Source organism: Cervus canadensis, chromosome 5 (genome assembly GCF_019320065.1).
Source record: "Cervus canadensis isolate Bull #8, Minnesota chromosome 5, ASM1932006v1, whole genome shotgun sequence".
Lineage (NCBI taxonomy): Eukaryota > Metazoa > Chordata > Mammalia > Artiodactyla > Cervidae > Cervus > Cervus canadensis.
The window spans coordinates 101,573,095-101,588,831 of record NC_057390.1 but is presented as its reverse complement, the minus strand read 5'-3'; the positions used below and the strand labels follow the sequence as shown (position 1 = coordinate 101,588,831).

Sequence of the window (15,737 nt, the reverse complement as noted above, 5' to 3'; positions counted from 1 at the left end):
TCCCCACGTCCCTCTCCAGCCTCACCGCATCTAACTCCAGCGTCACTGTGTCCGGAGATCCACTTCCAGCCTCTGGAGCGCTGGACACACACAGACGCCCCCACGCCCACACACAGGTACACACACCCCCCTGAGGGCTGCCTGGGGAGGGACAGGCCACATCCTCCTCCAGGGATAAGGGGGCTGCAGGCCCACCTGCTCGGAGGCGGCACAGGGCTGGGCCTGCCCGCTGGTCCCCAGGGCTGCGTGGGAACCACAAGCACCGCGTGACACTTGCAGGAAGCGTGGGTGTCTCGCAGAAACCAGCTGAAACATGATACCATGATAAAGCCTCATTTAAAGTACTTCTTTTTTTTTTTTTTTATTGATTTCATTGAAAACAGAACAAGAAATGGTCTGAGCCAAAAGACTGCTCTTAGAACTGTCAAAAACATTTTAACAGAAAAAATAAACATGACTGCATCATGAATGTTTTAGAAGAGTTGCACAGAAAACCCACTGTTACTGCACTAATTACAGTGTTTAAAAAAGTATATGCCAAAAAAAAGTATATGACCTGGCAGGCCATCACACAAAAGGTGACGGCAATTTTATTCACACTACAAGACTAACATTTTAAAAAAAGTTTTTCCTGCATTTTATTCTAAAATCACTTTGTTCTCTTTATACAGTTGATAGTTTATTTTCACATGGTGAGTAGAAACCACACCAGAATCAGCACCGTTGTCTGTGTTTTTGTGTTTATTTCTTGTTTGTCCTAATGTCCAATAATGGTAGAAAATAAATCAGTTTATTCATCATCATAGCATGTGGCTTAGAAATCAATAGGAGGTGCGGTGCTCTGGGGCCATGGCCATCCTGCACCCCAAACCGCCCCCTCGGAAAGAAACACGTGAGAGGTCTGGTGTATAGGACTAGATATAGGATTTCTTTAAAAAGCAAACCCACGTTTTCTCCAAAGTCAGCAGTGGCTCGGCCCTGACCTCGCAGGGGTGGTGGGCACGGGGACTGTGCCGCCCGGAGCCAGCACCGGCCACGCGGGCCGTGGCAGGCCACACGGAGAGTCCGGGCCGACAGGACGCGGCCCCCAGCCCGGCGGTGAGCCGGGAGCGACGGCGCGCGGGGGGAGACGAGAAACGTGGAGCAGAAAGACCACCGTCGGAAACTCACGGCGAGGCCGGCGAGGAGCCCAGGCGTCCCCGCGCAGCCGGGCCCCGCCCCCCGCGGCCCCGGGCAGGCCAGACGGTCTCCTGCACGCCTCTCCGTCTTCCCCAAACCACAGCGAACGGCGTCCACTTGGGCGCCGGACGGCGCTCTCATAGCGGGTCGGCGGGCGAGGAGCTGGTGTCGGGCAGCCCGTCCTCCTGGGCACCAGCCTGCCGCTGGGCCAGCGCGGCCCCGGAGTGCCGGCACTTGGGGGAGCCGCAGCGGCAGCTGAACAGCTTGCCCTTGATGTCCCAGAAGCGCTGCCCATAGTCGAAGCTGCGGAGAGAGAGCCGGGGTCTGGGCCTGCGCCCCGCCCCCGGTGCCTCCTGCCCACCCGCCGCCCGCCCGGGCACCTACCCCAGCTGCTCCCCGGCCTCAATCAGGCGGGTGCTGAAGAAGGCGATCCGCGGGAAGCGCAGGTCCTGGTGGGACATGAACACACGCACGGGCACCAGGTTGGGCTCGCAGTGGTGGTTGATGAAGCGGCTGACGTTGCCGTAGAAACGCGCGTCGATGCAGTACAGCTCTCCGTCCTGGGGGAGACACGCACTGAGCATCCGGGGCAGGCGCGGGCGCCACCCCGCCCCACCCCCGTCCGGGGCTCCCACTGGGCGAAAAGGAGCGCAGATCCGGGATTCACGTGGACGGCGCTGTGGGCACCCAGAGAGGTGCCGGGGTCCATGAGGACCACAAGGCAGCACAGTCCCTCAGGGACCCGGTGATGGAGGGGGAAGGAGCGCCACCCGAGAAGCAGGGCAGAGGGACAGATGGACGGGCAGACGGAGAGAGGAATGGGGGACAGAGGGGGAGAGGGACGGGGGACAGGGGGAGAGAGGTAGGGGGAACAGGGGGAGAGAGAGGGACGGGGGACAGAGGGAGAGAGAGGGACGGGAGGGGGGAAGGGAGGGACAGAGGGGGAGAGGGACGGGACAGGGGAGAGAGAGGGACGGGGACAGAGGTGAGAGGAGGGACGGGAGGGACAGAGGGGGAGAGGAGGGGGACAAGAGAGAGAGAGGAGGGGGACAGAGGAGAGGACGGGGACAGAGAGGGACGGGGACAGAGAGATTAGAGAGGGCGGGGACAGAGGGCGAGAGAGGGACGGGGACAGAGGGAAGAGAGGGACGGGACAGAGGGAAGGGACGGCGGGACAGAGGGGGACGAGAGGACGGGGAAAGGGGGAGAGAGGGAGGGGGACGGGGGAGAGCAGGGCGGGACCAGGGGGAGAGAGGACGGGGGACAGGGAAGGGGGACGGGAGACAGAGGGAGAGATGAGGACGGGGGACAGAGGGGAGGGGACGGGGACAGAGAGAGAGAGAGGGACGGGGGACAGGGGAAGAGAGAGGAGGGGGGACAGATGGGGGAGAGAGGGCGGGACAGAAGGGAGAGGACGGGGGACAGGGGGAGAGAGAGGGACGGGCCAGAGGGTGAAGGGGAGGAGACAGAGAGGAGAGAAGAGGGCGGGGACAGGGAGGAGAGAGGGAGGGGACAGAGGGTTGAGAGAGGGACGGGGGACGAGGGGATGAGAGGACGGGACGACGAGAGAGAGGGACGGGGCAGAGGGAGAGGGACGGAGGCGACAGACGAGGGAGAGGACGGGGGACCAGAGGGGAGAGAGGGACGGGGACAGAGGGAGAGAGGACGGGGACAGGGGGGAGAGGACGGCGGACAGGGGAGAGAGGGCGGGGGACAGAGGGGGAGAGAGGGACGGGGGACAGAGGGGGAGAGAGGGACGGGGGACAGAGGGGGAGAGAGGGACGGGGGACAGAGAGGGACGGGGGACAGAGGGGGAGAGGAACGGGGGACAGAGGGAGAGATGGACAGGGGACAGAGGCGGAGAGGGATGGGGACAGAGAGGGACGGGGGTCAGAGGGGGAGAGGGACAGAGGACAGAGGGAGAGAGGGACGGGGGGACATGGGGAGAGAGGGACGGGGGACATGGGGAGAGAGGAACAGGGGGACACAGGGAGAGAGGGATGGGGGTCAGAGGGGTAGAGGGACAGGGTCAGAGGGGTAGAGGGACGGGGGACAGAGGGAGAGGGACGGGGGGGACAGAGAGACGGACGGGGGGACAGAGAGACGGACGGGGGGACACAGAGATGGATGGAGGGACAGAGAGACAGATGGACAGGGAGACAAGAGATCGGGGAGTCAGAGGAGCAGAGGGTGGGGTCTGCCAGGTCACTGCTGAGGGGACTTAGCCAACAGCAGCCTTCAGGGCGGTGGTGACCCCGTGGGCACAGACAGTGGCCAGGACCCAGGCCTGACCTGACCCTGAGAAGAGGTCTGGCCTCACGGCTGAACCCTGAGAAAGCCGCGTTTCCCCTGGGAAAACCCAAAACACCAGAGCGACGCTGCGCCGGGAAGGGCCACATGGCCAGGGCCCCCTGGCCCGAGCCCCCCGGAGACGGGCAGGGCCCCCCAGCACCGCCGTGTCTGCGGGCTCTAACCTCCCACCCAGCGGGGCGGGAGGGGCCACAACTGGGCCGATTCTCCCCCTCCCCTGTGGCTTTACCCGCAGAGGCCAGAAACGGGAACCCTTGCAGGAAGGAAGCTTCCTGAGCTAAACGAGAGACTCAATGGGCCACAGAAGGGGTCCTTGTCCCAGGTGCGGGAGGAAGGGGTGCAGGGCTGGCCCCACAGCGGCGAGGGCCCCACGGACGCAGCATCCACACCAGGACCCGAGGCGGCCAGGCCCGCCCGAGTCTGCAGGACCTGGGCAGCCCCCAGGAACGCAGGACTCCTTGGGGACGAGCAGGGGTCCCTCTGCCCACCGGCCCCCAGTCCCAGCCCCGACACCCCCCCACACTCCCCACAGGGTGCATCCTGGGCGCTCGGCCGCCCATCCTGAGGCCAGACTGTGCGTCCGGTCCTGGAAATTCCCTCCACAAGAACCACCGCGACCCTCCGGCAACAAACATTGCTCGGGCCTTTAAAACATGTCCTTTTAGATGAGCATGTTGCTCTTTCAAAGCTTCTCTGATCAAAAACCACCCACACCTGGTCCTGCAGCACAAATGAGGGGAGACAGCCCATGCCCGCTTGAGTGTGGGCACCCAGGGAGTCCGGTGACACAGGCAGAGGACAAGTGGGTGGGTGCTTGGAAGGTTCCAGAACAGCAAGGAGACGGGCAGATCCGCAGCAGGAGGACAGGTGTTGTGACCCAGGAAACACCCGGATAGCAAGGCCAGAAAGTGCCCTGCTGCCTCGGACGATGGGGCAGGGTTACCGCCAGTGGGTGCAGGCACTCTGAACACCAGCGCTCGGGGACGCAGGCACCCAGCGGGTGTGGGCACTCTGAAAGTCAGTGCCGGGGGTCTCAGGCCTGAGCTGGAGTGGCAGGGGCCGTGGGTGCATCCGCCCTGTCACGTGCCCAGAATGAATGTGTCACGGGACAGAACACCCGAGGCCACGCGGGCTGGGTAGAGCAAGGAAGAGACCTCCCAGAGTGAGCGTGGAGGGCCTGCAGCCAGCCCCTCTGAGGGTCACTGCCAGGGGCCACTGGGGCACCCAGAACGGCCCTCCTCCTGTCTCCCGACAGCGACCCCTCACCCGCCTGTCAGGGGCTGTGAGAATCAGACCGGCAGCCTGGTCTGCAGAGGCGGAGGCGGAGACAGGCTGGCGACGTCCAAGCAGCAGCGGGCAGAGAACCTCGGGGGTCGAGCTCCCGGCGAGGCCGCCCGGGGCGGTCCTGGCTGTGCCGCGTGCCGGGCAGCCGGGCTGGGCTCACTGCAGGGGAGGCTGAGCCGGACTCAGAGGGGGCAGCTGCAGCTCGGTCCCCGCAATGAGATCACGTGCTCCCAGAGGAGGGAGCCTACGCCCTGAGGGCCTTCAGGCAGGTTTGGGACCCAAACAAAAACCAGTTAGGAACAGGCGGCAACAGGTAAGCAGGACGAAGACCAACAGGGACCCCAGAAATAGACCACAGGGACCCCAGACACCAGACAGACCACAGGGACCCCAGAAATAGACCACAGGGACCCCAGAGACAGACCACAGGCAGGGGGGGCGGTGCCCGGTGGCCGCGCTGGGGCACGCGTGAGCCCCTGCAGGCGAACGCCGCAGCTAGGATGCACCGAGTAAGAGGTGTGAGATACAACCCAGGTGTGATGGCCCACAAAGTGGAATCACCCTCTGTATTACTCCAGCAAGTACGGGAGAGGCTGCAGGAGCAGAAAGATTTCAACAGATGCAGAAAAGCACTGAATATAACCTCTAGCCAACCATGTGACTCCTGGTGACCTTGCAGCAGAGCCCTGAGCACCCACAGCCCATGGGAGCCTGGGGTCTGGAAGCTTCCTTCATCCACAGCGGCAACGGTGGCCTGGCCGGGAGGGGACCGTCGGCTGGTGAGGGGACCATGTCCGCTCAGCAGGGCACTCGGAATACACAGCACACTGGGCGGGCATGGGAGCGAGCGCCTGGCTTTACCCCGACCCAGCTCGGAGGCTCAGGCTCCTGAGGAGGACCAAGCACTTGAGGGCCCCTGCTGGCAGCACCTGTGAGCTCCAGCCAGTTCCTAGGTCAGCCTTGAGGAACCAGGGAGCAACTCAGGAGCCAGGGCAAGGCGGAGGGCAGCTGTGCCAGCTCAGAAACCCCTGGAAACCAGGGCCCGGAGCGGAGAAGCTGGAGTCCAGCGACCCCGCCAGACCCTGGGAGGGAGCCGGGACATGGAGGACTCCGTGGTCACACATGTGACCCTCAGTGCACACGGAGCCTCCACCCTTGCTCAGAGGACGGGCTCAGGCTGCAGAGCTGCGTCCCAGCCCCACACTCAGGAGGCTGGTGGGACAGACACGGCCTCTGGGCCTGGTGACCCCGCCGCAGGCACCTGAGCCCAGCAGAAGGGCCAGCAGCGGCCAGGGCCGCCGAGTCTCCCTACCCATGGGCACCGCCACACCACGGTCCCCCCGGCCCACGTCCTACCCCTCGGGCTGCGTTACCTTGTTGTCAAGATCAAAGAGGTAAGAGTCTTCTTCCCGCACGTCGGCTTCCGAGTCAGAGATGAGCTCCCCGACATACCTGTGGGTCAGGGCGGGGTGGTGAGAACGCGACACCTGGGAACCTGAAGGAGTCCCACGCAAGGACGATCTGCTGTGACTCAACAAGGACTGAACCTGGGCCCCAGGATACAACACAGAAACCCTCTGACCAGGGTCCAAAGTGGTCATCCCTGGGAATCACGAATGAAACCCTGACAGACCTTCTGAAGCGAGCTCCAAGCTGGGGAGGAAGTGCAGGCGTCAGAGCGGACGGGGCGGGGGCACCCACTGCACGAGCCACACAGCCGGCCTGGGCAACCCCGCCTGGCGCATCTGGGCCACGAGGGCGGGGGGGCTTGCCTGGCCCCCCTCCCCCATGCTGCCCCCCCTCCCCCGCCACTCCGAGACCACAGGGGCAAGGCCCAGGAGATGCCCACCCACCCACCCTGTGACTGCAGGGGCAGGGCCCGGGAGAGCGGCACTCACTCGCAAACAAAGGTGCCCAGTGGGATGTCCTGCAGAGACCGGACGCCCCAGCCCATGTTCTGCGTCCGATAGAGCTGCAGCCTCGCCCTGGAAAACACAGCTACGTCCCAGCTCACTCCGCTCAGGAGTGACACGCGAGGTTCGGGAGTAGAGGGCAGAGAACACCGCCTTCATGTCTGGAGGCACTTCAGCACCAGGTGAGGGAGCAACAGAGACTCCGAGCAACCCCAGGCACCCGGCCACGCGCACCGCCCTTCACGCCCTCGGGAGGTGCGGGGAGCCTCGGCCCCGCCCACCCTCCCTGTGCTGCAGGGTCTGGCCCCAGCGCCCAGCATGGGACCAGGCTAGCCAAGCCTCAGCTGTGACAAGGACCAGACGGTGAGCAGCCTGCCAGCCCCGACTGGAACGCAGCTGGGCGCGGGTGATGTGCGAACGGCAAGGCTGAGCTGACCTCTGGGGGCAGGGGGGGGCCCCTTCCCGGCCCCGAGAGTCAGGGCATCTGCCTGCCATCTGTGTTCTGGGACCCTAGAGGGAGACAGGCGTGTCTGTCCTCTCCCCAAGGACTTCCAGCCACACACAAGGACACAGAAGTGTGGGCTGCTCACACGGTGCAGCGAAGTTACTTACTGTTAACAGACCCCAAAATCCTGAGGTCATTAACGCTCAGCTAAACTTACACAGAACATAAATCTGCCCTCATGACCTTAGACTTTCCAACTCTCGAGCATTCCACAGAAAAAAGCTCCATGACCACAGCCCCAGGGTCTGGCTCTGGGGGGTCAGCAGACTAAACACCCACATAGCTAAGCGACAAAAGATGTTACACGAGACGCCACCTCCATGACACAAAGGGCGGAGGGCAAGGGGACCCAAGTGTCCACACACGCTCGAACTCGTAAGCTTGGAGAAGGCGGCTCATGGGAAGCCCGGCTCTCGCCTTTGGGCTGTGTGACCTGAACCCACACCTGAGCAGGTAGGAAACACGGCTTCTGCTCTTTACAAAAACCCTAACACAGGCCAAGGCTCCCAGGAACACGCACGCACACGCATGCGCGCACACACACAGCTTCTGCTCTTTACATCAACCCTAACACAAGTCAAGGCTCCCAGGAACACGCACGCACACGCATGCGTGCACACACACACAGCTTCTGCTCTTTACAACAACCCTAACACAGGCCAAGGCTCCCAGGAACACGCACGCACACGCATGCGCGCACACACACACAGCTTCTGCTCTTTACATCAACCATAACACAGGCCGAAGCTCCAAGGAACACGCACGTGCACACAGACACACACACAGAGCTTCTACTCTTTACATCAACCATAACACAGACCGAGGCTCCAAGGAACATGCACGCACGCGCACACAAACACAGCTTCTGCCCTTTTACATCAACTTGAAACACAGGCCAAGGCTCCAAGGAACATGCACGTGCACACAGACACACACACAGAGCTTCTGCTCTTTACATCAACCATAACACAGACCGAGACTCCAAGGAACATGCACGCACGCACACACAAACACACAGCTTCTGCCCTTTTACATCAACTTGAAACATAGGCCAAGGCTCCAAGGAACATGCACGTGCACACAGACACACACACAGCTTCTGCTCTTTACATCAACCATAACACAGGCCAAGGCTCCCAGGAACACGCATGCACATGCATGCACGCACACACACACAGCTTCTGCTCTTTACATCAACCCTAACACAGGCCAAGGCTCCAAGGAACACGCACGCATGCATACACACACGGCTTCTGCTCTTTACACCAACCCGTAACACAGGCCAAGGCTCCAAGGAACACACGCACACACTAAACACACGTTCTCCCGTCTGTGGACACACGTGAAACCCGTGAGCTGCCCGAGGGCCCAGGCCAGCCGCACCCTTGACCGCAGAGCTCTCACCTGAGGCCGTTCTGCACCACGCGGTTGCGGCAGGTCCTCCAGCAGGAGCAGGCGTGGTTGCACTCGAACAGCAGGGGTGGCTCTGCCATGTTGAACTCGGGCAGCAGCCGGCCGTCCTGGGGCGACACGAGAAGGGCTCGCCACCCACGGCAGGGCCCCCGCGGACGAACACGCCCCCAGAACGCTGGCTTCCACCCGGGAGGAGCGGCCAAGAGTCCACATGGCTGGTTCCTGGTCCCTGATTGGCTGGCCTGCCCACCTTCCCCGCATCCTCTCAGCCTCCTGAGGCCCCTGCAGCTTGCCCTGTGGCCTCCCGCCTGGACCGCCTGCCCGCACCTCCTGCCCCTCTGCAAACACCCACTCTGGAGGGACCCAGCACCCTGTTTCTGTCTGACACCCGGGACGCCGTGAACCGCTGGGCTACACCAGGCAGAGTCTGAGGCCCTGGCAGCTTCAGGGGCCGTTCTGAGGGGCACAGCTTGCGGGCCCCGCCCCCGTCAGCATGATACACGCTCAGGGAGGTGCCGGGAGCCCTGCCCACAACGCCTGAGCCTCTAGTTTGGGTGACCCTGATGCTCCGTCTTCCCTAATGACGACCCTGTGCCAGCAGCCTCCATGTAGGGCCTATGTGCCCTCCTCACCCCAGTACACCCCGCTCCTGCCCCCAATAATGACCTCTGAACCCCAAACCAAAGTCGGGGGGTTCCTGCCTCAGCAGCGCCCTCCCAGCCCCGCAGCTGCCTCCAGCCAGGCTAGTGACGCCGCCCTGGCCCCAGCCCCCGACCCAGGAACACAGGATCCGCCCTGCCCCCCGCCCTGGCCCCCAGTCGGCGCCCCCTGCACGCCCCCACTCACCCGCGTGCTCACCTTGTCGTACCAGCAGCGCATGCTGAGCTGGCCACACATGCAGTTGCTGGAGGAGCAGTCGTCGATGCACACGCAGTACTGCGGGGAGGGCCGTGTCAGACAGCGCCCCACCCCACAGCCCCACGCCATTCCCAGCTCTGGGGACGGTCCTCAGGACGCCGGGGCCTGCAGCCTCCCCCAAGGAGGAGGTGGAGAGGACACACGGGTCCCGCGCAGGGCTTGCGGGGGGGGGGGCTGGGGGCCTGGGCTCTTGGCCCCAGGAGCGCAGGAAAGCGGGCAGGCGCTGGGGGAGTGGCCAGAACCGAGCCAGTAGAGCTGAGGGCAGCCCGAGCCTGGGCCCGAGCCTCCCACCACCCAGCAACCGCTTGGACCAGGGCCCCCGCCGACCTGCAGGTGGGTGATGTTCCTGTCGATGTTCATGGGGGACGTCACGCAGTTCTGAGACACGTACTTGTAGTTGCTGGGGCACGGCTCACCATCCACACCGTTGACGCAGGGGATGGGGATCCGCTCATAGCCCCGAGCGATGTCCCTGCCACGGGGCGGGGGGAGGGGGGGGCGCGCGTCAGCTCCAGGGGAGCCCAGCTCCCTCCCGCGCCTGCGCCGCCCTGACGCTGGCCGCTCCTCACCTGCTCACTGTCTTCTCCACCGGGGCGGGCCTGTCGGGCGCCGCGTCCCGCAGAGCCTGGCTCACCTGCAGGGCGCTCCACACCTGTGAGTTGAGGCTGGCGCACTGCAGGGGCGTCTCCCCCTCCTTGTTCTTCAGGGTGACATCCGAGTCCCGGGACAGGAAGAGGCTGCACAGAGAGCCAGGCACGGGACGCTCAGCCCTTCAGTCCAAGACTCAACGACAAGATGCACGCAGCACGCCCACCCAGTGCAAACAGGACCCGCCGCCTGCTCCCAGACGCCACAGCCTGCAGACCGGCGCCTCCAGCCACCACGCAGACACAGCCTCCTCCCCACAAGCACTGTCCTTCGCGGGAAGAGCACAGAAACTAGGGATGGCATCCGACTTTTCTCAGCTTTTCCATTAAAGGCACCCTCGGGATGAAAGGACAGCGACGTCTCTTGGCCACAAGCTCAGCACCTGGCAGGCGATGGTGTGCCAGGGAGGATCAGTGTGCCAGAGCTCGGCGTCCCCAGGGACCCCATCCGAGAGGGCGCAGGCCCCATGGCAGGGGCACCCCTCGTCCCAGGCCCCCATGCAGGGAGGATGGGGCCGCACGGCCCTGAGCTTCAGCCTGGAGCGGAGCAAAGGCTCTGGCAAGCGGGGCTCCCAGCGACCCGTCTGCCCTCCGGACGGCGTCGCTCCCCTGGCCCCGAGCTGGGAGCCTCCAGGATGGCAGATTTTCACCGCAATCCTCCCAAGCTACGCTGACCGCTGACCGCAGGCCTGGCGGGAGAGGCGGCCTGTCCGCCACAATAAGTCCCCAGGGCCCTGGAGCCACTCACACGACACAGGCGTAGCGGTCCTCCCTGGCTGCAATGTGCAGGGGCGAGTCCCCGTGGATGTTCACCGCATGCAGGTCACACCTGGCGGCCAGCAGGATCTCAGCGATGTCCACGCAGCCCGAGAAGGCCGCCCAATGCAGGCAGATGTTCTCCTCCTGGGTGGGGGACACGGGGGTGAGCCCCACCCGACAGAGGCGTCCTGCTGTTTTGTCTCGTTTTCATTAAAATGCACATCATCACAGTGCCAAGTAGGTTAAAAACAGAACACAGCCTCCTGAATCAGGCTGCGCCGTACACGACACACCACCCGGGGCCGGTTTACCTGCTTCTTAAATTACATTCCTTCTGAGGCACAGTCATGACTGTAGGGTAGTGGTGCTTGTGTAAGATTTGAAAAAGGCAAATCTGATTAAAACTTTATTTCATAAAAATCTAAAAGCTTTAAATGAGGCAAAGAAAAATTTTGAAGTACCTGTGCCGTATGTAAAATACATGATTTACCACATATAGATTATACACGTGATATAATCTACCATGTTAAGTCTGTTAGAAGACTAGTTTTTAAAAAACAAACGTGAAAACGAAAGGTAAATAAAAAACAACATAAGATAAAAATGAGGAGCAAACCTAAAAGTCAAACGACAAAGTCTAAACGAGAACCATGGCACATCCAACCTGCTGCACGCGGCCCCATGCACAGAGAGCCCGCCCAGAGCGGCCCCTGGTCCCTGGCTCCCAGAGCAGGGCACCCCCAAGCCCCCAGCTCCGCCCCCCCAGCCCCTGGCTCCGCCTCCCTTGCAGACACTCCCAGTGATGTTCCCGCTGCCCTTTCTGGCCACTGGCCTCGGGGCTGCGGCCTCTGCTCTCTGCTGTGTGGGCAGAGGGTGCATCATGTCCGGGACGCCGGGCCCTCCTCCGTTCAGCGCCCCATCCCCACACCTCATATGTCCCAGCTTGGCCACCTTGAGGAAGACAGCGTGGAGCAGGAGCTGAGGGGCCAGGGCCTGCCCCGCTTGCTGAGTCCACAGAGAAAGCGAAGCGGACTCCTCTCCCCGGCATCGCTCTCAGAAGCCCCCGCCCCAGGTTCCACCTGCCGCACACCTGTGGGCTCCTCAGTGAAACGGAGCCCCCCCAGGGGCCTCTTCCTGCTCCAGCATCAGAGCTCTCTGAGACCTTATCAGCAGAACTGAGCCTGTCCCAGCCCCCAGGCCTGGGTCAGGGGAGGTGCCCGGGCCACTACCTCAGGACAGGCCCATACGTCTGACAGGCGTCCAGCAAAGGAGGGGCAAGAGGGGCTATGATGGGTTTACCCCTACCCACACCTAGGTGGAAATGCAGGCAGGAACAGTTTTCAGGAGCTGGACATCAGGCAGTGAAGGGCTGCACCCCGAGGGGGGAGTGAGCTGGCTGCTGCTCCCTGTCCCTCTCAGGTCCAGATCAGGCGGCCCTAGGACAAGGCGGCCAGGGGTGAGGGCCAGCGGTGAGCTGAGAGAGGCCTCTGGAGGGCTGCACATTCCAAGCCTGGGCCTCCAGGAGGACACCCCGGTGCCCAAGGCTCAGTGCCGGCCCCACAGGGTAGGGATGAACAGCCTCAGCTGAGACATGTTCGGACTACCCCACATGACTGGGCCATTTCCAAATAACACTGCTGCACTGGGAACAAGGTTGAAGACAGATTCCCAGCAAGGTGAGTTCACAGCATCTTGACTCCAGTGTCAGCTTACCAGACAAGCAAAGACTCGGAAAACCAGACCTACAACGAGCAGAAAGTCAACCACCCAAACCCGGAAATGACACACAGGGTGGACCAGCAAACTCGGGCATCAGAGAAGCCGAACAACTGTGTTCAGAAGAGACACACTTCAGAAAATACCAAGAAGGCCCTGCAGAACGTTCAGAGCTGAAGGCCACAGTGCCCGAGGTGGGAGCACACGGGACAGAATCAGCAGCGTAGCAGACACCATGGAGGAGGCCGGCGAGCTAGGACACAGCGCGCAGGACGGACGAAGCAGACGTCCAGAGTGAAAAATAACCTCAGCAAATGAAAAGGGCTTCAGTGAGCGGTGGAACAGCTTCTCGGTACACATGGAACCACAGCCTCCCCAAGGAGGGGGGGCAGAGGCGACTCTGGAAGAAGTGAGCAGGAAGCTTCCAGGTTGGCAAAGCCCCCCTAGAACGGACTCAGGGGGAACCCTGAGTGCACACTTGCACGCACACGTCACCAGGCACCTTGTAGTAAGAGCACCAAAGCCCAGCAACAAAGAGACAGCCTTAAAAGAACCCGGAAGTGAAGAGGCACGTGACACAGAGAGACCAAGCAAGGCTGCCAGCAAGACCTTCCCGCTGCAGACGTGCAGGCCAGGACTCAGGGACGCACTGAGACCAACTGTCACTCACACCTCTTCACCCAGAAGAACACCTTTCAAGAGCGAGGGAAAGGACTCTGCAGGCGTTAAGAAGCTGAGATTTCACCCCAGGCCACCCAGCATGGCGGGAAATGCGGACAGACCTCAGACATGCAGAAGGCAACGGCAGTGGACACACGGGCCTGAGGAGGAGGGGACTCCGGGAGCCAGACACCAGGCGCGTCGTCACAGCCTTTCCCAGAGGCCATCACTGTTTAAACAAACAGCCCCATATTATGTTGTTTATTTAGTAAAATACATGAGAGGAACGGCATGAAGCTGGGGAGGGAGAAATGGAAGTGGATACTGGGAGGTTCTCCTCACAGGCCCTGAAGCGACGTTCGTCAGGAGGGCCTGCCCCAGAACAAGGACAGGGCCCAGGCCCAGAAGACAAGCGTGGCCACCGGGCAGAGCCCATCGAGGAGGAAAGGCCGCTTCCTACGCACACTGCTGGCAACAGTGACAGGTCCACACACCAAGAAGAAAGAGCCCAACCCCACTTCCTACCATGCATCTGAACCTACAGACTACAACAGGAGACATGGAGTGTCTGGGTGGGGCAGGGATTTCACACGTGATAAAGAACCCTCCCACCAACGCAGGAGACCTAAGAGATGTAGGTTTCGTCCCTGGCAAGGGAAGATCCCCTGGAGAAGGAAATGGCAACCCACTCCAATATCTTTGCCTGGGAAATGCCATGGACAGAGGAGCCTGGTGGGCTATGGTCCATTGGGTCGCAGAGTCAACACAACTGAAGCAACTTAGCACACACACAGACAAAATAACTGATAAACTGAACTGAGAGTAACAGAACACACTCTATCTAGAATACACAGAAACTCTCCAAACTTGAGAATAAGATAAACAATCCAGTAAAAAAATGAAAAGACCTGAAAAGAAGAGAAAAGCCCAGCATGTCTGTGAGAGCAGGAGAGCGTGGAGCAGCCAGGCCCGCCCCCTGGGGACACTCCCCCTGCGGGGCCAGACCCGCCCCCTGGGGACCGCTCCCCCTGCGGGGCCAGGCCCGCCCCCTGGGGAACGCTCCCCTTGAGGGGCTGGCCGCGCCGGAGACAGGCCGCAGCCCACACGGGGGACAAGCAGGCGGCGCCACGCAGCCACAGAGAGGGAGCCAGGCCAGCGCCCGGGCAGGACTGCAAGGAAAAAGGTTGAGAGGGCCGCTCGGCAACACAAGGCAGAAGCCTGGCTATGTGCGGTTTGGGGGCTGGTTATGTCTGGTTAAGAAGGACTAGTCATGTCTGTTAGAGGACTGGTTCTCAGGTATCTGGTTAGGTCTGGTTAAGAAAGACCAGTCATGTCTGTTAGGGGACTGGTTCTCAGGTATCTGGTGTGTCTGATTAAGAAGCACTGGTTATGTCCGCGTCAGGTGTGTTCCGTATTCCCAGTTAAGGGCGTATCTCAGGCCCGGGGGCCCCCAGCAGCAGTGCCCTTGGTGGGGTTACTGCTCCCAGGCTCTGTGGGGAGGGTCCTCTTGCAAAGCAGCCACCGCTCCCATCCTGTCTTCACATGGTCCACTTGCGGCTCTGAGCAGAGGGATGGCTGTGCCTTTCTGCCTTACTCCATCATCAATGCCATGGGCTTGTGGCCAGCTTCCTACTTACGGCTCTGGTAACTCTGCAAAGGTGGACACAGCTCACGAGCATAGCCCGTCTGTGTCCCGGGAACCCTGTCCCTCGCCTGGGAGGCAGCACATAGGTTCATGCCAGAGCAGGCCACCACCCACTGGTGCTGGGACCCCCGAAGCATTCCCGAGATGAGACTCCCCTTCAGCTTCATCAGAAGTGCCTGGTGCTGCCTGCAAGCAAACTCCCCCACCAACACACAGCCGAAGGCTGTTCCCAGAGAGCCCGGCGCCTCAGCACCTCAGCCCCGGGGTGGTGTGCCTTGGGCCGCAGTCCCCACCACAGACACCAGAGTCAATGTCTCTAAACTTCTGGAAATGCAGCTCCACCCGAGGCAGGTCTCAGGGCCTGTGCCCCTCGGTTCACACCCAACTACTGGCCGACACAGGAGATCGCACTGGGTCAGCACACACTGACAACTGGACAGGAAGAGGTCAGGGCAGGCGCTAGGATGCGGCCTCCACGACCAATGTGCCATCAGCCACCCTACGTCCCCCTGTCCTCCAGGCCCTCCTGCCAGGGGAGACTCACGTTGTCCCGGATGTTGATGTCAGACCCCTTGGAAAGCAACAGCTTCACGAGGTCCACATGCTTGTACTCAGTGGCCCAGATCATGGGCGTCCAGCCGCCATCATCCTAATTTCAAAGACAAAGAAAAACCTATCACAGCCCCTGGATGTGCGAGGAGAGACACAGTCATCACTCAGGACCTGAGAAGTGGCCCCAGGGAGGGGGTAGGAGTGGGGGCCCCGTCCTGCTAAAGGAAACCAAGGTT

The 15,737-nt window shown here is 61.9% G+C and overlaps 1 protein-coding gene across 6 annotated transcripts in view; it reads right to left on the bottom strand.

Annotated features, from left to right (window-relative positions):
* Nucleotides 1-325: 325 nt before the first annotated feature.
* The window catches only part of EHMT1 (euchromatic histone lysine methyltransferase 1), a 106,473-nt gene continuing 91,061 nt past the window's right edge, over nt 326-15,737 (bottom strand). For all 6 annotated transcript variants that reach the window (XM_043470314.1, XM_043470316.1, XM_043470315.1 and 3 more), the window contains 10 exons: nt 15,494-15,598; nt 10,918-11,072; nt 10,092-10,259; nt 9,850-9,994; nt 9,463-9,540; nt 8,596-8,711; nt 6,672-6,758; nt 6,147-6,225; nt 1,564-1,739; nt 326-1,482 (listed from right to left, as the gene is read on the bottom strand). In XM_043470314.1, coding sequence (XP_043326249.1) covers nt 1,317-1,482; nt 1,564-1,739; nt 6,147-6,225; nt 6,672-6,758; nt 8,596-8,711; nt 9,463-9,540; nt 9,850-9,994; nt 10,092-10,259; nt 10,918-11,072; nt 15,494-15,598 — 1,275 coding nt within the window. In that variant the 3' untranslated portion in view covers nt 326-1,316. The remainder of the gene's footprint in view (nt 1,483-1,563; nt 1,740-6,146; nt 6,226-6,671; nt 6,759-8,595; nt 8,712-9,462; nt 9,541-9,849; nt 9,995-10,091; nt 10,260-10,917; nt 11,073-15,493; nt 15,599-15,737) is intronic.